This window comes from Tachypleus tridentatus, chromosome 10 (assembly GCF_004210375.1).
Source record: "Tachypleus tridentatus isolate NWPU-2018 chromosome 10, ASM421037v1, whole genome shotgun sequence".
Classification (NCBI taxonomy): domain Eukaryota; kingdom Metazoa; phylum Arthropoda; class Merostomata; order Xiphosura; family Limulidae; genus Tachypleus; species Tachypleus tridentatus.
This window is the reverse complement of record NC_134834.1, coordinates 116249245-116272246: the sequence shown is the minus strand read 5'-3', so window position 1 is coordinate 116272246 and position 23002 is coordinate 116249245. Positions and strand designations below refer to the sequence as shown.

Here is a 23002-nt window from a genome sequence, read left to right as displayed (position 1 = left end):
TATGCAACTGACAGTGTAGTTGACTTTGTAAAGAAAACAATATATTTACGCACTGTGAGCCACAAAAGGGTAATGAATAATAAAGCAAGAAAAATTAGAGACCAGAAGCTGATTTATCAAATATAAGTAATTGTCACAATACAACTAATAAACTTAATACTCTGAAGTTTTGAAATGTTTCAACTTTTAATAATTCAGATTATACATATATGATCTTATGTAGTTCTATCAGTTCACAGTTGTAAAAATACCACATAAATCATTTAACAGAATAACTATATTTCATTTAATCTTAGTACGGACTACTTGTCAGTTATAAATTGTAACAATGAATATAAGTAGGTACACCTAATTAAGAGCAACCTTAAGTTCTACCAATTTAAATGGTTAAGTAAAGTCGTAGAAACTATCAGTCTGAAAGAAAGTGGAGTTGTTTCAGCCTGTCACTTGGTGGCTAACACGGCGGGAGATTATTTGCTAACTATACTTGTAATTTTTAGATAAAAAAGAAACAAACAAAAGTTAATAGAAGTCATATCTAAAGAAAGCGAATAAATTATTCATTCTTTAATTAGATTTAGAGATGGCCAATTTATGTTGAAAAATTGCACTTATATCAAAAAGTGTTAAGTCACATAATTTTTAAAATACATTATTTATTTTATTAAAATTATTTTGGAACCAACATATTAAAATTTACCCTAATCAGTACGATGTTGACAAGAAATTGCTATATGCAGTTTTCCTTTACGAGATTATCTTTGAGATATAATGATCCAAGGAATTTTAATCCTCATAAATTTCACAAACTTTCTTGTGGTAAATTTGTGTTTTATAGACCGAGTGTGAATCAATTAACTTGTTAATGAAAATCACGGATTGAGTAGAGAATTTAGTTAAATATTGATAAATACAGAAGAAACTAAATAATAACTGAGGAAACTTTTCAGGTGAAAATGTACCATCAGGCATATTATCGTCCAGAAAACCTTTGTATTATTGTGACAGGACAAGTCATGCCTGAGGATGTTTTTAGAGCTATTAATCCTGTTGAAGATAAAATATTATCTAAGGTAAGCATTTACTGGGATGAATTAATGATTAATATATTCACATAATATGAAGGTAAAAACAAATCTAATTAATGCATAATAATTAATGACAGTGCTTCAGCTCAAGATTATATTAAGTTGATCCTAAAAGATTGGCTATAAAACATTCAGTAAAACTCTGATACCATCTGAACTGATACCATACATCTACAGTATTGTATGAATATTCTCTTATACCATAGAGTGACAGAATTTTGTAAATATACTCTCATACCATACAGCTACAGTATTGTATCAGTGTTCTCTCATATCGTACAGCTACAGTATTGTATCAGTGTTCTCTCATATCGTACAGCTACAGTATTGTATCAATATACTCTTATACCATAAAGCTAAAGTATTGTATCAATATACTCTTATACCATAAAGCTAAAGTATTGTATCAGTGTTCTCTCATACCATACAGCTAAAGTATTGTGTCAGTGTTCTCTCATACCATACAGCTAAAGTATTGTGTTAGTGTTCTCTCATACCATACAGCTAAAGTATTGTATCAGTGTTCTCTCATATCATACAGCTACAGTATTGTGTCAATGTTCTCTCATACCATGAAGCTACAGAATTGTGTCAGTGTTCTCTCATATTACACAACTACAGTATTGAGGTATTGTGTCAGTGTTCTCTTATACCATAAAGCTACAGTATTGTGTCAGTGTTCTCTCATACCATAAAGCTACAGTATTGTTTCAGTGTTCTCTCAGACCATACAGCTACAGTATTGTGTCAATGTTCTCTCATATTACACAACTACAGTATTGTGTCAATGTTCTCTCATATTACACAACTACAGTATTGTGTCAGTGTTCTCTCATACCATACAGCTAAAGTATTGTATCAGTGTTCTCTCATACCATACAGCTACAGTATTGTGTCATTGTTCTCTCATACCATACAGCTACAGAATTGTGTCAGTGTCCTCTCATATCACACAACAACAGTATTGTGTCATTGTTCTCTCATACCATAAAGCTACAGTATTGTATCAGTGTTTACTCATACCATACAGCGACAGTATTGTGTCAGGGCTCTCTCATACCATACAGCGACAGTATTGTATCAGTGTTCTCTCATACCATACAGTGACGGTATTGTGTCAGTGTTCTCTCAGACCATACAGCGACAGTATTGTGTCAGTGTTCTCTCAGACCATACAGCTACAGTATTGTGTCAGTGTTCTCTCATACCATACAGCTACAGTATTGTATCAATATACTCTTATACCATAAAGCTAAAGTATTGTATCAATATACTCTTATACCATAAAGCTAAAGTATTGTATCAGTGTTCTCTTATACCATACAGCGACAGTATTGTATCAGAGTTCTCTCATACCATACAGCTAAAGTATTGTATCAGTGTTCTCTCATACCATACAGCTAAAGTATTGTATCAGTGTTCTCTCATACCATACAGCTAAAGTATTGTGTCAGTGTTCTCTCATACCATACAGCTAAAGTATTGTGTCAGTGTTCTCTCATACCATACACCTACAGCATTGTATCAGTGTTCTCTCATACCATACAGCTACAGTATTGTGTCAGTGTTCTCTCATATCACATAGCTAAAGTATTGTGTCAGTGTTCTCTCATACCATAAAGCAACAGTATTGTGTCAGTGTTCTCTCATACCATACAGCTACAGAATTGTGTCAGTGTCCTCTCATATCACACAACTACAGTATTGTGTCATTGTTCTCTCATACCATACAGCTACAGTATTGTATCAGTGTTTACTAATACCATACAGCGACAGTATTGTGTCAGTGCTCTCTCATACCATACAGCGACAGTATTGTGTCAGTGCTCTCTCATACCATACAGCGACAGTATTGTTTCAGTGTTCTCTCAGACCATACAGCTACAGTATTGTGTCAATGTTCTCTCATATTACACAACTACAGTATTGTGTCAGTGTTCTCTCATACCATACAGCTAAAGTATTGTATCAGTGTTCTCTTATACCATACAGCGACAGTATTGTGTCAGTGTTCTCTCATACCATACAGCGACAGTATTGTGTCAGTGTTCTCTCATACCATACAGCTACAGAATTGTGTCAGTGTCCTCTCATATCACACAACTACAGTATTGTGTCATTGTTCTCTCATACCATACAGCTACAGTATTGTATCAGTGTTTACTAATACCATACAGCGACAGTATTGTGTCAGTGCTCTCTCATACCATACAGCGACAGTATTGTTTCAGTGTTCTCTCAGACCATACAGCTACAGTATTGTGTCAATGTTCTCTCATATTACACAACTACAGTATTGTGTCAGTGTTCTCTCATATTACACAACTACAGTATTGTGTCATTGTTCTCTCATACCATACAGCTAAAGTATTGTATCAGTGTTCTCTCATACCATACAGCTACAGAATTGTGTCAGTGTTCTCTCATACCATACAGCTACAGAATTGTGTCAGTGTCTCTCTACCATACAGCTATTACACTCATACCATACAGCGACAGTATTGTGTCAGTGCTCTCTCAGACCATACAGCTACAGTATTGTGTCAGTGTTCTCTCATACCATACAGCTAAAGTATTGTATCAGTGTTCTCTCATACCATACAGCTACAGAATTGTGTCAGTGTTCTCTCATACCATACAGCTACAGAATTGTGTCAGTGTTCTCTCATATCACACAACAACAGTATTGTGTCATTGTTCTCTCATACCATAAAGCTACAGTATTGTATCAGTGTTTACTCATACCATACAGTGACAGTATTGTGTCAGTGCTCTCTCATACCATACAGCGACAGTATTGTGTCAGTGTTCTCTCATACTATAAAGCTACAGAATTGTGTCAGTGTTCTCTCATACCATACAGCTAAAGTATTGTATCAGTGTTCTCTCATACCATACAGCTACAGAATTGTGTCAGTGTCCTCTCATATCACACAACTACAGTATTGTGTCAGTGTTCTCTCATACCATACAGCTACAGTATTGTGTCAGTGTTCTCTCATACCATACAGCTACAGTATTGTGTCAGTGTTCTCTCATACCATACAGCTATAGTATTGTGTCAGTGTTCTCTCATACCATACAGCTACAGAATTGTGTCAGTGTTCTCTCATACCATACAGCTACAGAATTGTGTCAGTGTTCTCTCATACCATACAGCTACAGTATTGTGTCAGTGTTCTCTCATATCACACAACTACAGTATTGAGTCAGTGTTCTCTCATACCATACAGTGACAGTATTGTGTCAGTGTTCTCTCATACCATACAGCAACAGTATTATATCAATGTTCTGTGAAAGAAAACTAGAAAATATCTTAAAATTTTGCAATATTAAGTATTTTGTATTTTTTGTTAAAGCAGATGAACAGTATGTAATTTATTTTTATTCAAGAATTCATTAATGTGTGTAATTTTTTCTTGTTTCTAAAATTATTCAATGTAAAAACACTGTGTTGTATACTTTTGGATTAAAATAGTAGTGTGTTTCCACATAATTCAATAATTTTTGTAAGTAATTAAGCTGATCTGATCAAATTCAATAACTGTAGGGTTCACGTCCAGAATTTGAGCGACCTTGGCAGAACCCTGTTCCTGCTTTAGAACAAAGTGTTCAAAAGGTTGTGTACTACCCATGTGATGAAGAAGATTGTGGTATGGTGTACATTGGGTGGCGGGGACCCCTTGCAAAAGTAAGTTTGAACTTTTAGTGTTTCAAGGTTAATAAAAATAGGACTTCGTAATGTATATTGAGCAATACCTACAGACTGCCCTCTATTGTTCACTGAAGTGGACCACAGCAAACAGTTTTAACTTCTCTCTTTCTAAAACCACTTGTATGCACTTTTGCCCCCAACAGGGTATTCACCCTAATTCCTGAACTCCGTATTGGTGAAGTTGTGCTGCTAGTGGTCCCTGAGACAAAGTTTTTGGGTCTCATCTTTGACCTTTATACCACACATTATGCAGCTACAGGTCAAATGTACAAGAGCAATGAACATCCTCTGTGTCCTCTCTTCCACCATTTGGGGAGCAGATCAATGTTCTGTGCTAAAGATATATTGTGCTCTTATTTGATCAAAACTTGATTATGGACCACTAGTCTATGGCTCTGCTAGAATCTCGGCCTTAAAGATGCTGGACCCCATTCATCATCAAGGATATCGGCTCAGCACTGGGACTTTCTGCACTTCTCCAGTTCAGAGTTTATACATAGTCTCATGAACCTTCTTTGCTCCTCCGCCATTTGCAACTGTCTTTACTATATTCTTTAAAACTTCATTCCTTACCAGAGCATCCCACCTGGGGTTGCGTTTTCCTTCCTCAGTGGGTCATACTTTTTCAGAACAGATGATCTGCCATTGCTCCTTTTGGCCTTCATATCCAGGAACAATTGGATGAATTGGGTCTGTCCTTAGATAACATTGCAGTATCCACTGGTCAGCCCATCCCACTATGGCTTTTTACAGTTCCCATATGTGACCTATCTTTAAGTCATCTGAGAAAATCAGACACTCCCAATTGGAAAAACTGTCTATTATTTGCTGAACATCTTTCAAACCATCATTCTATTCCTATTTATACAGATGATTCAAAATCAGGTGACTGTGTGGGTTCTGCCATGGTTTGTTTTGGTTTGGTGGTTGCGTGCAGAATCCCCTCTACAGTTTCTGTGTTCACTGCTGAACTGTATGCCATTTCTCTTGCCCTGGATCACATAGAAGCTAAGCAGTACTCAAACTGCACTATTTATACTGACTTGCTTAGTTTTCCATTGGCACTAGAATCACTTCACATTAGTTAAACCATGCTCTTGCCAATATTCAAAACCCAGTAGCCCATTACTCTTTAACATGTACTTTATCAAGTTTTTATGGATACTGGGCCACGTTGGTATTTGCAGGAGCAAGCTTATCAACACCACAGCTAAATCTATGTGCCTGTTCCATATGTGGACTATGGTCCTGTATTGTCCTTGGAGTGAGCAAGGTGAAAATAAGCTTTTCCAAATAAAACCCTTTATTGGACTTTGGCCGTCTTGCTTCCATAAGGATTGGAAAGAGAAAGTTGTTCTAACTAGACTACACATAAGTCACAGTTTTGTAAATCATTTTCTTTTGTCTGGATCTGATGCATCAATGTATAGTCTGTGTGATACTCAGGTCACAATAAGTCACATTTTACTTTCTTAACGTCGTATTAACTTACAACAACGGCACTATTTTAAACATGTTTTGTCCCAAGGTTTGTCCATAACATTAGACAGTGTTATTGGTGATAGTGACAGTTTCCATCTTGAAAATGTTTTTAGTTTTTTAAAGGCCATTAATTTTTTTAATGCCATTTAATTTTTTTAACTTTTACATTAGAAATTTTTAATGTGATTCCATTTTAAGAATCAAAGTCCATCTAGTTCGATTTGAAATTAGAAAATGGCCATAACATCAAATAACTTCAAACCATGACTGGAAAGGCCAACTTCAAGTTACTGACAGTGGTTTTTGTACTTACCTGTTAGTCTTCCTGGTGAGTTATGATAATTACAATTACACTACAGAAAGTCCTTTACAACTTGAATTACTGTAGTTTTTCTCTTAACTTTGTAGACTAGATGTAAACATTGTTTTTTTTTGCATTTATGTTTTTTTAAACATTGTTTTGTTTTACCATAATTTCTTGTTATGAAATTTACCAAAAATTAACTTTTTACTGGATGTTTGACACAGATAGCCTAGCTGCTTTGTGCCATAAAACACTAAATTAGCCAACCAACCAACTAATTCACAGGTGGGCACAGTCAGGCTAAGTTCATCTTCAGTATAGTAGTCTATAGAAGAGAGGAGTGTTTGATTACAAAATCATTGAAGTATCTTCCCTACTTTCTATTAATATGAGCATTGTGGATGGGTTTCTGTATTGTGTGTATTAACACCTGTATGAAATAAAGAAAACAGTTTAATATACACTGCTGGCCAAAATCTTAAGGCCAATGAACATAAAGAAAAAATATGCATTTTGCATTGTTAGACTCTACCACTTATTTGAGTAGAGCTTGAAAGATGAAAACAAGAAAAGGGAAAATAAAATAAAAAACGTTTTAGTATTTAATGGGGAAATTGTGAACACTATGAAATTAGTCTAAATACTAGCTGCTCAAAAGTTTAAGACTGTACTAAAAGAAGTCCTAAACAGGGTAGGAAATGCCCAGCAAGAGGTCTTAGTAGTGAGTTGCACGGCAGTTATTGCGATTAACTGCAAACATTTTTTTTGGCATGGTCGATAAAAGCATTTGCAGAAGGCTGGCTGGAATGTTATTCTAAGTGGTGAAGATGGCTTCATGATGATCATGCACTGTTTGAAATTGACATCCACCTGTTGTACCTCATTTTCTTATCCGACATTCTCTTTCTTGTACCTCATTTTCTTATCCTACATTCTCTTTCAGACAAACCTTTAGGGCAAATGCCTCCCTTTTTCATTCAGAAGGGACTAGAGGGACTTGTTGGCTTTCTAAAGTCAGTAAAGAAGCTTCAATTTTGTGACATATTGGTGGAAACATCCACATCTCAACACAGTGATTTCTTCTTGCATTCAAAGACATTTGGGGATATACCTATTGAGGTTACACCTCATGCTACTTTGGATTCATCACAAGGAATTATTGTTGAGAGGGATTTGGAGAACATCCCTGAGTGAAAGATTCTCGTTAGTTTCTCCACTCGAGGAGTTCAAGCAGTGAGGCGTATCTCAACTTGCAAAGTTGGAATTGCGATGCCAACCAATATCCTCATTCTTACATTTACGTGACCACATCCACCTGCCACCATCAAGACAGGTTATCTTAGTTGCAGGGTACAGTCATACTTCCAAACTCTCTCCGATGTTTCCAGTGTCAGCAGTTCAGTCACTAAAAGACGCCATGTCGTGGTTCCCTGATGTGTGCTTATTGTGGTAGCAAGGATCATGATGCTTATGAGTGTGAAACGGACCCTCATTGCGTCAGTTGCAATGGCTCTCACCTCGTATGACTTTCATTCTTAGTTGGAAGAAAAAGAGGTGCAGCGTTTGAAAATGATCCATAACATAACTTATCCTAAGTCTCAAAAGTTGCTGTCCACTGCTTTATTTCAGATGTATGCTGCTGCACTTCATTCCACAACTACAGTGGGAGTGCAGACATATTTCTCTGTGCCTCCAAAAAAATTGTTCTCAAAACAAATGAAGTCTTTTGACCTCCATGGTTAAAAAAGTTGATGAATCAACTTCATCACCAATCTCTGTCCCTCACATATATTCCAACAAATTTCAAAATCCACTTCCTTTGGTTCCTGGTATAGGCACTTCCTCGGATACATTTTCTTCTCACACCCAAAGATGCAAAACAATCATTCGCTTACATCCTCAATCTCTGGAATCCCCTTCCAACAGCAAAGACCTGCCCAATCGATTCTGGGCAGGATCCATGGAGGCTGATAGACCTCCCTCAAATAAAGACAGTGAAAAAAAAGACATGAACATAAACAGAAGGGTTCTCCACCGAATTTGCCTACATGTAAATAAAAATGGCCACCTTGATACAATGGAACTGTCAAGGTTTACATTCTAATCTGGTTGATATGAAAACACTGATTGCTTCCTACTATCGTGTATGTTTTTCCTTACAGGAAACATTTCTGAAACCTGCCGATGCAGTCACCTTTCGGCAGTTTTCTCTGTACAGAAATGACAGGCTGTGTGATGGATGAGTGCATGGAGTGGTGGCACTGTCGGTTGATCAGCATGTGCCCACCCTGTCTTTGCCACACAGACACACCCTTGGAGGCCGTAGCTGTCCTTGTTTCCTTGGATCATAACATCACTGTTTGTTCTCTTTACCTGTCACCTGGAGAGACCTATGATTAATCAGACCTTGATGCTCTCATTGAACAGTTGCCATCACCCCTTTTAATCCTGGGGACTTTAATGGACATCATTCCCTCTGGGGAAGTGCTGACATTGATAGGAGGGGTCACTCTCTGGAGCATATGCTCTCTGATCACAACCTTTCTCTTTTCAATACTGGTTCTACTACTTATTTTCATGCACCTAGTCAGTCCTTTACTGCTATTGATTTCTTAATTTGCTCCCCTTCGTCCATGTTGGAATCCTGCCTGCCACGTGGCAGGGAAAGCTCAAAAGCGGGCCTGGGATACTTTCAGTAGATGTCCCACACTTTAAAATCGCATCGCTTTCCAGCAGGCCTGTACACGTGCTTGGTGGGTAAGAAATAAAAGCCAGAAGGAATCTTGGATTAACCTGTTGACTGCCAAGTACTTCAGCTGCTATGGCAACTCTGAACCAAGTTCAAAATACAACTCTAATGCTTCTTCATTTTGTAATCTTTTTCGTGACGCCATTTTGGATCGCAAGTGAAACAATATGTAAGTAGGTCAAATGCATGTATGGTGCTGACATCTAGTGTTGAAGTTAGGTATTATTTATAACAAATTAACTTGTTCGTTGCCTGTGTTACCTATCGACTTGAACGAGTTATCTTGTCTACAGCACTGAACAGGTTAAGTTCACAACTGGCATATCTTATACCACCAGTTCCAAAGTCATATGGGACAAGATTTGAAAGGTCAGTAGGCAATATAATTCTTACCCCTCTTGATCTTGCTCTCTCATGGCCAGGAAGAAGCTGATACCTGGAGCATTGCCGATACTCACCGAAAAGCATAGGTGAAAGCTTTTGCCAGGTATCTAGAACTTTTGCTTCTTACTCCACCTTCTTAGCAATTAAGACTCATGCAGAGGAATCATCCCTTTCCTTTTCTGCTGTTGTCTCTGTGACTATAATCGTCTCTTTACACTGGTGGAACTCAAACTGGCCCTTCATCGGTCTGGCAAGTACATCAGTTGGACCTGATGATGTACACTATGAAATGCTGCATCATCTACCTCTTGTTTCTCTTGCTATTCTTCTGATTGTTTATAACTGGATCTGGCAGGAGAATGTTTTTCCTTATGCCTGGTGCAAGGCTATTGTCCTTCCTTTCTCTAAGCCTGGAAAGGAACCCAAGATTCCTTCAAACTGCCATCCAATTGCTTTGAGGAGCTGTCTCTGTAAAACCTTAGAGAGGATTGTTAATGCTCATCTTGTTTGGTTCCTCGAATCAAACAACCTTCTCAAGCCCATGCAGTGTGGGTTCCAAAGACAGTGCTCCACCATGGACCACCTGATTCGACTTGAAACGTCAATCAGAGAAGTCTTTCTCAAATGACAACATCTAATATAAATATTCTTTGACATTGAGAAGGCTTATGGTACAACATGGAGGTGTGGTATTTTGTGAGACCTCCATATATATGGGTTACGTAGCCATTTGCCCATTTTTATTAAAATTTCTTGATGGACAGGAGATTCCAAGTTGATGTGAGTTCGACAATTTCCCGTTCTTTTCTGTGGGATCTTGGAGTCCCTCAGTACTGTGTTTTGAGTGTCACACGTTTCAGTATATAGAATTAATGCCATCACTGAACAACGCCTTCTCACTGTTGCAAACAGGCTCTATGTCGACGACTTTCAGATCTCATGTTAGTTGTCAAACATGAGGTATATTGAGCAATAGCTACAGACTGCCCTTAGTTGTTTACTGGAGTGAACCACAGAAAAGGACTTTAACTTCTCTCTCTCTAAAACCACTTGTATGCACTTTTGCCCCCAACAGGGTATTCACCCTGATCCTGAACTCCGTATTGGTGAAGTTGTGCTGCCTGTGGTCCCTCCAACAAAGTTTTGGGGCTATCTTTGATCATAAGCTGACCTTTATACCACACATCAAGCAGCTACGGGTCAAATGTGCAAGAGCAATGAACATCCTCTGTGTCCTCTCTTCCACTTGGGGGGGATCAGTGCTCTATGCTAAAGATATATCATGCTCTGATTTGATCGAAAGTCAACTATGGATCACTGGTCTATGGCTCTGTCAGAATTTCAGCCTTAATGATGCTGGACCCCATTCATCATCACGGACATCAACTCTGCACTGGGAAAGCTTTCTGCACTTCCTCAGTTCAGAGCTTATACATAGAATCTCATGAATCTTCTTTGCACCTCCGCCATTTGCAACTATCTTTACTGTATGCTTCGAAATTTAATTTCAGTGGAATTAACACACTAGATGCTCTTAACTAGTATATAATCTCTGATACTTTAGTTTTGGTGAAACTGACTTTCTAGATGATATTAGCCAGTAGTTTGTAATCTGTCATATACACTTTAGTTTTGGTGGGATTAACACTCTAGATACTATTAGCCAGTAGTTTGTAATCTGTCATATACACTTTAGTTTTGGTAGGACTAACACTCTAGATAGTATTAGCCAGTAGTTTGTAATCTATCATATACACTTTAGTTTTGGTGGGACTGACACTCTAGATAGTATTAGCCAGTAGTTTGTAATCTATCATATACACTTTAGTTTTGGTGGGACTGACACTCTAGATACTATTAGCCAGCAGTTTGTAATCTATCATATATACTTTAGTTTTGGTGGGACTGACACTCTAGATAGTATTAGCCAGTAGTTTGTAATCTATCATATATACTTTAGTTTTGGTGGGACTAACACTCTAGATAGTATTAGCCAGTAGTTTGTAATCTATCATATATACTTTAGTTTTGGTGGGACTGACACTCTAGATAGTATTAGCCAGTTGTTTGTAATCTATCATATATACTCTAGTTTTGGTGCGACTGACACTCTAGATAGTATTAGCCAGTAGTTTGTCATCTATCATATATACTTTAGTTTTGGTGGGACTGACACTCTAGATAGTATTAGCCAGTAGTTTGTAATCTATCATATATATACTTTAGTTTTGGTGGGACTGACACTCTAGATAGTATTAGCCAGTAGTTTGTAATCTATCATATATATACTTTAGTTTTGGTGGGACTGACACTCTAGATAGTATTAGCCAGTAGTTTGTAATCTATCACATATACTTTAGTTTTGGTGGGACTGACACTCTAGATAGTATTAGCCAGTAGTTTTTAATCTATCATATACACGTCAGTTTTGGTGGGACTGACACTCTAGATGGTATTAGCCAGTAGTTTGTAATCTATCATATATACTTTAGTTTTGGTGGGACTGACACTCTAGATAGTATTAGCCAGTAGTTTGTAATCTATCATATATACTTTAGTTTTGGTGCGACTGACACTCTAGATAGTATTAGCCAGTAGTTTGTAATCTGTCGTATACACTTTAGTTTTGGTGGGATTAACACTCTAGATACTATTAGCCAGTAGTTTGTAATCTATCATATACACTTTAGTTTTGGTGGGACTGACACTCTAGATAGTATTAGCTAGTAGTTTGTAATCTATCATATATACTTTAGTTTTGGTGCGACTGACGCTCTAGATAGTTTTAGTCAGTAGTTTGTAATCTATCATATACACTTTAGTTTTGGTGGGACTGACACTCTAGATAGCATTAGCCAGTAGTTTGTAATCTATCATATACACGTCAGTTTTGGTGGGACTGACACTAGATACTATTAGCCAGTAGTGTGAATTCCATTGTACTTTAAATTCCTCCATCATACTTAGAGCCATATGTAGTCTTTTTGTTACTCTCTAATTTTAATGCAAGGTTTTCTTCTGTCTTGTCCTTAGAACCTCTTTATTTGTATTTTTAGTCATGAAACTGTTGTATCAAGAAAGAAACGTAATTTGTACTAGCTTTCTTCATTATGTGAATTAGTTTTTATTCTTTCATATCCTAGATTTTTCCTGCTTCAGTGGCTGATTCAAATATTCAGAGTCTTTCTGGTAAAATGCAGGTGAAGCTTTGCTGGGACTTATTTATAGATATTTATTGTTCAGAAAAGTTTTTGATAAAAGTCTGATTTTATAACATTTCATTTGAAGGTAAAAGAATTTCAGCAGCTGTATGTACTTTTAGATGAAGTTGACCTTTGTCATGTACAGTTGGCTATGCTGAACTAGAGTGAAATGTGTAGAGAAGAACCGGATCTCTCTTTTATTTATGTGTGTGCTTGAGTTGTCGATAGTTCATGTGGCTTAAGTTGTTTTAATTTTGAGTCATGTTTTTTTTATTAAAGAAATACAATGTGGTTTCTTGTGTCAATTGTCGAGATTTTGTTCATCTCTCTTGAATAAATACAAAACCAAAACTCAAATGTACTGTTCTTGTATGTTGTTTGCTAGCTAAATGACTTTTGGATATTTTTTATTAAAATTTGAATCCTGAAAATAATGTATTATTTTTTTATAAAATGTCTTTTATATTTCTTTTTCACATATTAATAAGCATATTGATATGTTTGCTTTATATTACAGCATTTTGATGAAATAACTGCCATTTCAATCCTGTTAAAGTATCTAACAGAAACTTCAGTTTCACCACTGCAGCAAGAATTTGTAGAAACTGGTGATCCTTACTGTAGTTCTGTAAGTGTATTTAATATAATTTTGTGAAAAATTTTGAGTTTTGTTTATGTACTAAATGTTAATATTAATAGTTAATATGGCAGTATAGTATGATTCAAGACTATATTTTATGAAAAAACTTTCATCATATATCACAAGTGCAGTAAGTTATGGGAATAAAATATTCACTGGATCGAGAGAAACGTTTAACTCAAAGGAAAGAATAATACAGTCTTGGGCTCTGTCATAAAAAGGTAAAAAACATTAGAGTACTAGATTTGCAAGATGAAGGTCTTATAAGTAAACTCTTGGTGTTTGTGTTACAGAAGTCTTATGTTCTGTCATGATGCAGTGTACAGTTGTTGTACTTGCTATAAATGTATGTGTTAAAAAGTTATAAAAATAGTAACAGAATAACTAGTACATTTCATAGTACAAACTAGAGTACATTCTATAGTACAAAGTAGAGTACATTCTATAGTACAAAGTAGAGTACATTCCATAGTACAAATTGGGGTACATTCCATAGTACAAACTAGGAGCACATTCCATAGTACAAACTAGGAGCACATTCCAATGTACAAACTAGGAGCACATTCCAATGTACAAACTAGAGTACATTCCGTAGTACAAACTAGAGCACATTCCGTAGTACAAACTAGAGCACATTCCATAGTACTAACTAGAGAACATTCCGTAGTACAAACTAGAGCACATTCCGTAATACAAACTAGAGCACATTCCGTAATACAAACTAGAGCACATTCCGTAGTACAAACTAGAGCACATTCCGTAGTACAAACTAGAGCACATTCCATAGTACAAACTAGAGCACATTCCGTAGTACAAACTAGAGCACATTCCATAGTACAAACTAGAGCACATTCTGTAGTACAAACTGGGAGCACATTCCGTAGTACAAACTGGGAGCACATTCCGTAGTACAAACTGGGAGCACATTCCGTAGTACAAACTGGGAGCACATTCCATTGTACAAACTGGGAGCACAATTTAAAAGACTCAAAATATAAGTGATCTAAAGTAGGAAAAGTAGATCATATGATCACAAAGTAAGGAAACCCCTTATACAGTTATACAGTAACAAAGATCACATAGAGCAAAATACAGCTTTTATACAGTTTTCCCAGCATAACAAAGATCACATAGAGCAAAATACAGCTTTTATACAGTTCTCCCAGCATAAAAAAACATCACATAGAGCAAAATACAGTTTTTCTACAACGTTTCAAACAATATTTCATGTTTATGACATTTTAATATCAGTAGAATTGAAGACTTTTTGAAAGTTTCTTCTTAACACTTTGAATATAGAGAGTAGTTACATTATAAGAACAGTAACAAAGAATGTAAAGAGTAGTTACATCATAAGAACAGTAACAAACAATGTAAAGTGTAGTTACATTATAAGAACAGTAACAAACAATGTAAAGAGTAGTTACATTATAAGAACAGTAACAAACAATGTAAAGAGTAGTTACATCATAAGAACAGTAACAAACAATGTAGAGTAGTTACATCATAAGAACAGTAACAAACAATGTAGAGTAGTTACATTATAAGAACAGTAACAAACAATGTAAAGAGTAGTTACATCATAAGAACAGTAACAAACAATGTAAAGAGTAGTTACATCATAAGAACAGTAACAAACAATGTAAAGAGTAGTTACATCATAAGAACAGTAACAAACAATGTAAAGAGTAGTTACATCATAAGAACAGTAACAAACAATGTAAAGTGTAGTTACATTATAAAAACAGTAACAAACAATGTAAAGTGTAGTTACATCATAAGAACAGTAACAAACAATGTAAAGTGTAGTTACATTATAAAAACAGTAACAAACAATGTAAAGTGTAGTTACATTATAAGAACAGTAACAAACAATGTAAAGTGTAGTTACATTATAAGAACAGTAACAATGTAAAGAGTAGTTACATCATAAGAACAGTAACAAACAATGTAGAGTAGTTACATTATAAGAACAGTAACAAACAATGTAAAGAGTAGTTACATCATAAGAACAGTAACAAACAATGTAAAGAGTAGTTACATCATAAGAACAGTAACAAACAATGTAAAGTGTAGTTACATTATAAAAACAGTAACAAACAATGTAAAGAGTAGTTACATCATAAGAACAGTAACAAACAATGTAAAGAGTAGTTACATCATAAGAACAGTAACAAACAATGTAAAGTGTAGTTACATTATAAAAACAGTAACAAACAATGTAAAGTGTAGTTACATCATAAGAACAGTAACAAACAATGTAAAGTGTAGTTACATTATAAAAACAGTAACAAACAATGTAAAGTGTAGTTACATTATAAGAACAGTAACAAACAATGTAAAGTGTAGTTACATTATAAGAACAGTAACAATGTAAAGAGTAGTTACATCATAAGAACAGTAACAAACAATGTAAAGAGTAGTTACATCATAAGAACAGTAACAAACGATGTAAAGTGTAGTTACATTATAAAAACAGTAACAAACAATGTAAAGTGTAGTTACATTATAAGAACAGTAACAAACAATGTAAAGAGTAGTTACATTATAAGAACAGTAACAAACAATGTAAAGAGTAGTTACATTATAAGAACAGTAACAAACAATGTGAAGAGTAGTTACATAACATTTCATAATAGAATTTAAGTTATTTTTGATAACTTCTTTGTTAAAGTCTTTTAGAAAATGAGTACTGTATCTGTTATTTGTAAAACATTCTTCAAACACTTAATCTTCTTTGTTAGTTATGTAATGTTTTACTGTGTCCATTATCATTAATTCCAGTAGTACTGAATATTATGCCCCCTATTGACACAGACTGCAGACTTATGATGCTATAAACTGGGTTTCACAGTGTTGTGCTCAACTGTAAACAAAGTTATATGATGGATCATGATGAAATGGAAGAACAATCATCAAAACTGCTCATTTAAGAACATTTTGAAAACATCTGGATGTTAACCTTTTTAATGTGTTTCATTAACCAATTCATTACCAATTAACATCACATAAAAGTTTAGCTAATAATCCATATTTAAATTTAAGTTTTTTATTCAAAAAGGAACTATTTTAAGAAATCTTGAAATTCCCCTGGTGTTAGGCAGTAACAGACTTCCTCTCGGCACCTTGTTTTCTCTATTTCATCCACCACCTTTTCAAAATGTATGAAATTAAACGTAAATTACTCCTTATAATATCATCAGAACTCAGCCAAACTAAAATCTTTTATTTTGGCTTCAGAAAAATCAGTTTTCTCTTGCCACATCCATCAGGCCCAGTGTGGCTATCTGGGTTAAGGTGTTTGACTCATAAGCTGAGGGTCACGGGTTTGAATCCTCATTGTACCAAACATGCTCTCCCTTTCAGCCATGGGGGGTGTTATAATGTGTGGTGAATCTCACTTTTTGTTGGTAAAAGAGTAGCCCAAGAGTTGGCAGTGGGTGGTGATGACTAGCTGTCTTCCCTCTAGTTGTACACTGCTAAATTATGGATGGCTAGCACAGATAGCCCTTGTATAGCTTTGCGAAAAATTCAAAAATCAACCAACCAACAACCCTATCTGTCTCATTCTTTCTTTTAGGATTTGTTAATAGTTCAGTATAGATTAATATTTATAATCATTAGAAAAGCAAAGTTTTCACATATTAAACACTTTATTACATTACTTCGTTTTCTCAAAAGTGAAGTGTCAAGTTTTCTCTGAATACAATCTTAGTTCCGACTGGAAACGTTTTGACTAACTTGGATGAATCTGTAATGGCTCTGGTTGCATAGTTAGATAGTCAGAAAAATTATGATAGTTATGGAACATTGTCTGCTTGTATTTGTTCTTTGGTCCATTAGTTAATTAAATAAAAATTAATTAGTGCATTGTTATCATTAGTATTAGAAAAAGTAATGTTACGTGAAATCGACAGTCAACAAAAGAAGGTAAATACATTATCTGTTATTACAAAAATAACTAAAATATAGAATCTCTCTAGGTCAGTTCAAGTTAGATTAGATATAATAAATGATAACAATAATAATACAATAACATTTTTTATGTGAGCAGCTCAAAGTAGCTTGTGGGTAGCATAATTCAATAGCATAAAGTGAGGTACACAATTTATAATGGTGTGAATAGTAATTAGACATGGTAAGATAAGCAGTAAAATAATATGTATACTGTTATGAACTTAAAGCTAATCAGGATAAACAGATGTAGTTTCATGTTACAAAGTGAAGTAATTCTACAAAGAAAGAAAAACAGGGCAGTCAGTCTTATTTTAATTTTTTTGGTGGTTATGGGATCTCTCAAAGTGACCTTTGGTAGTTATAGGATCTATCAAAGTGACCTTTGGTAGTTATGGGATCTCTCAAAGTGACCAACCTTGTGTAGAGTTTGGATAGAGAAAATAACAAATAAAATATAAAGTTTTACTGAAAACAAATATTTGAAAGGATCTAGGAAATTTTAAAGCTTAAACAAATTAAATTTGAGATTTTTGAGTGGAAGAAAAGCATTTTAACCTTAACACGAAAATCACTTTGAGCTCGGACTAGTAAAAAAGAAGAAGGCTCGGTATGTTTACTGAGAAATCATTTTTAGTTTATTGAAACTACCTCACCAAAAATTTTGATTTTTTTTTGTGTATGAAAGACGTAATATTTACCAAAATTCCATCAAATTTAATGAAGATACACATACTATATAATAAAGTAATACCAAAACTATAAAGACTCTTTAAGTTCTTTCCTTGTGGAATATCTGTAACTGAAGATATCTAATCCTTGTTTTATCACTCTTGTCGTTGGCAAATCTATAAACAACAGTTGTAGAGAATAGTTGGTTTTCTTCATACTGTGAAGGTTTTTCATTTCTGTTAACAGTTTTCATTTTATTCCATAGGTTAGTTTTTCCATTATAGAAAATGCTGAGTCTTGTATAGTTTTGGATTTTGAGAATGGAAACAAAGGAAAACTCCATAATATAAAAACCAGGTACGTGACCGTTCAACTGATCCCAATACAAGATACTGTAGTCGTAAATGTTGTTACATCACCCAATTTATTAAAACTTTTCTTGACACCTATAATTATGTTTATGAGATTGTGCTTTAAGAAAGTGTCTTAAATAGCGTAAAAGGGTTACGGAAATTGTGTGGTATATGTTGATTTATATTTCAGTCATCCAAACATATGTATCTTTGTTAGCAAACTGTGACAAATTTGTTTTCTGAGAAATAAAACCTTGATTTAAAGCTAGTGAGTGCCATTAATTTGATTGACAAAAAGTGGCCACAGAGTGTATTTCTTATTGTGATATTTGGTTGTACTCCTTATGGCTTCGTTAACTGCTTGGCATCACTGTGGTATACAGTGCTAGAGAAACTGAATGTCTTATTGTGATATTTGGTTGTACTCCTTATGGCTTTGTTAACTGCTTGGCATCACTGTGGTATACAGTGCTAGAGAAACTGAATGTCTTATTGTGATATTTGGTTGTACTTCTTATGGCTTCGTTAACTGCTTGGCATGACTGTGGTATACAGTGCTAGAGAAACTGAATGTCTTATTGTGATATTTGGTTGTACTCCTTATGGCTTCGTTAACTGCTTGGCATCACTGTGGTATACAGTGCTAGAGAAACTGAATGTAGACAGGGGTTTCTGTTCTTGCACTTTCTTACCAATTATTTTCCAGTAGGGTTAAAGTGAGGGCTGTTGCCTGTCAAGTGTATTCCTTTACATGAAGAAAGATAAAACAATCTGTGATGCATTTTCAATATATATAAAGTGAAACCTCCTTTACTTGAAGAAAGGTTATAAAACAATCTGTGATGTATTTTCAATACATACAAAGTGAAACCTCCTTTACTTGACAAAAGGTAATAAAACAATCTGTGATGTATATTCAATACATATAAAGTGAAACCTCCTTTACTTGACAAAAGGTAATAAAACAATCTGTGATGTATTTTCAATACATATAAAGTGAAACCTCCTTTACTTGACAAAGGTAATAAAACAATCTGTGATGTATTTTCAATACATATAAAGTGAAACCTCCTTTACTTGACAAAAGGTAATAAAACAATCTGTGATGTATTTTCAATACATATAAAGTGAAACCTCCTTTACTTGACAAAAGGTAATAAAACAATCTGTGATGTATTTTCAATATATATAAAGTGAAACCTCCTTTACTTGACAAAAGGTAATAAAACAATCTGTGATGTATATTCAATACATATAAAGTGAAACCTCCTTTACTTGAAGAAAGGTAATAAAACAATCTGTGATGTATTTTCAATACATATAAAGTGAAACCTCCTTTACTTGAAGAAAGGTAATAAAACAATCTGTGATGTATATTCAATACATATAAAGTGAAACCTCCTTTACTTGAAGAAAGGTAATAAAACAATCTGTGATGTATATTCAATACATATAAAGTGAAACCTCCTTTACTTGACAAAAGGTAATAAAACAATCTGTGATGTATTTTCAATACATATAAAGTGAAACCTCTTTTACTTGACAAAAGGTAATAAAACAATCTGTGATGTATTTTCAATACATATAAAGTGAAACCTCCTTTACTTGAAGAAAGGTAATAAAACAATCTGTGATGTATTTTCAATACATATAAAGTGAAACCTCCTTTACTTGAAGAAAGGTAATAAAACAATCTGTGATGTATTTTCAATACATATAAAGTGAAACCTCCTTTACTTGAAGAAAGGTAATAAAACAATCTGTGATGTATTTTCAATACATATAAAGTGAAACCTCCTTTACTTGACAAAAGGTAATAAAACAATCTGTGATGTATTTTCAATACATATAAAGTGAAACCTCCTTTACTTGAAGAAAGGTAATAAAACAATCTGTGATGTATTTTCAATACATATAAAGTGAAACCTCCTCTTTATTTCATATCTACTGCATTGAGTGCATGAATATTACCAACATTTGACATGGAGCAGTGTTATCCTGAAATGTCCACTGGTCACCTTCACGAAAGTGATCCTGAATTGTTATTTTAACTTGGGCTTGATTTACAAAGAACTTGATTTACATGTCAGCATGGTGCATTTCATAAAATTCAGGTGTCCTGTTTCCTAGGCCTTGCATGGCCAGGTGGTTAATGCTCTCAGCTCGTAAACCGAGGGTTGTGGGTTCCAATACTTATCACATTTTGAATTTTTGCGAATTTTTGAAGCATCACATCAGTGAGACAACAGTCTATGAAGAAAAAAGTGTTACGTCTATTTTGTTGTTGAACTTTTATGGTCCATGATTTTTAGTGTTAAGTGTCGCTATTAAGTTATTTGTTTATTAGTATTTTATTTCTTGTTGAAAGACTATGTATAGATATGCAAATACAAATATTTTTAATATTAAATCATCTATCTTACATTACAACTGTTCGATACTGTTGTGAGCAGAACATTGTGTAGTTTTATACGAACTTTAAACAACAACAAATCCAGACCAAATGTATATATTGTAATCATATTTTATAAATATTATTTCCTAATGTAATTTTTCATGATATTAAAGATAATAATGCAAAAATTAAAGAGCCCAGCATTAGTGAGACAAAATACTTGAGAAAAAGGAAATGAGTGTTGGGTCTGTTTAGATTTTGTAATGCAACAACTGCCATGACTTCTATATTGGAGAAACAAGCAGAAAAATAGAAACTAGATTCAAAGACACACACACACACAAAATACCTTCACACGTTTTTGAACACAGCAAATCAAATAAACACAACATAACCATAGAAAACTTCCAGATACAAAGTAGGGAAACAAATTCAAAATCAAAGAAGCCTTACTTATACAGCAACTAAAACCAAAATTAAACTAATGTGATAAGGTCCAGCATGGTCAGGCGGTTAAGGCACTTGACTTATAATCCGCAGGTTCGAATCTCCATCACTCCAAACATGCTCACCCTTTCAACCGTGGGGGCATTATTAATGGGACAGCCAATCCCACTATTCCTTGATAAAAGAGTAGCCGAAGAGTTGGCAGTGGGTTGTGATGACTAACTGCATTCCCTCTAGTCTTACACTGCTGAATTAAGGACAGCTTGCACAGATAACCCTTGTCTAGCTTTGCATGAAATTCAAAAACAACCAACTGATACCCTAACCAGAGATGCATCTTCATCTTACCAGACCTTGTAGATGCTTCACAGTTGGTTCAAAGACACTGGCTAAAACTTGATTGTACTGATGCTCAAAGTAGTTCTCAGATGTGTGTGGGTTGAACTTTGATTAGTAAGAGAACATACTTTTGTTGAACATTGTTTCTGTCCTTGAGCCTCATCCTCCTGATCTTGTTAGTGAGAAGGATTCCTTTCTTGGCATCCTTGCTGTGAGACCAGTTGAATACAGTCCCGACTGAACAGTGCACAAGGTGACAGTGACCCCTGAAGTTTCCTGCCATACCTCTTTGAGGTGTGTGATAAGAGTCAATGATTTTGCAGACTCTTGTATTAGAATATGGTTGTCAGCTGCTGCTGAAGCTTTTTTCATTTCCATCCTCCACACGACCAGTCTATCTATATCTGCACCCAGCAGCTAACACTTGTCAAAAGTTTCTTTTTGCTTAAAGAAACAATGACTTTTTTGTTTTCCTGTAGAGTTAAGAAGTTGAAACCCTTTGTCATGAGATGCATGCTATGGCAGATCAGCTTTGAAACTGACTGTTAGTAAAGGTGAAAGATACTTGACTCAATGCATAGCACCTACTGTGAGCCTTGGGGGAGGCAATGTGTTTTTCTGATGAGGCAACACGAGATATTAGTAAAATAGATGGAATAATGGACCAGTGCAAGTACCATCAGATACTAATCCATCATGCTACACCCAGCAGTTTGCATATTATTTGTAAAAGATTGTAATACCAAGAAGATAATGACCCCAAACACTTGTCTAAACTATGCAGAAATTACTTACTTAAAAAGAAGCTGCTGGATTCATTGAAATGATACAATAGCCCCTCCACTGAGCCCTAATCTCAATCCAATTGAGCAGATCTAGATTATTTTTCACAAAAAAAAACTGGTTATTAAATAAAGTGAAGAATATAAAAGGTTTTGACTTGAGGAACATGCTTAGTTAGTGGTGTGACCTAAAGGTTCCTTTAGTCTTCATGTTCTGCCATGTGATACTTTACCATTTATGGTAGTTAAACACTATTCAAAATGCAAGAAAGTCAAGTTAGAGTGGCAGGAAGAGGAAAGAAATAAAAAAAATTAATTTATTAATTAGTTTAATAGTTAGTTAATTAGTTTGTTTAAGTATTAATCAGTTAGTTTAATAGTTTAATAATAGTTTATTTTAAATGATTAGTTTAATAGTTTTACTTTGTAACTTCATTTTTTTAATATATCAAAATAAGACATCCCCCGAAAATAAGCCCTAGTGTCATATTTTGG

At 34.8% G+C, this 23002-nt stretch overlaps 1 protein-coding gene across 1 annotated transcript in view; it reads left to right on the top strand.

Moving 5' to 3' along the window:
- LOC143230139 (uncharacterized protein C05D11.1-like) overlaps nucleotides 1-23002 on the top strand; it is an 84171-nt gene that overhangs the window by 16241 nt on the left and 44928 nt on the right. The window contains exons 5-8 of the mRNA XM_076463202.1: nucleotides 951-1073; nucleotides 4639-4779; nucleotides 13443-13553; nucleotides 18457-18548. Coding sequence (XP_076319317.1) covers nucleotides 951-1073; nucleotides 4639-4779; nucleotides 13443-13553; nucleotides 18457-18548 — 467 coding nt within the window. The remainder of the gene's footprint in view (nucleotides 1-950; nucleotides 1074-4638; nucleotides 4780-13442; nucleotides 13554-18456; nucleotides 18549-23002) is intronic.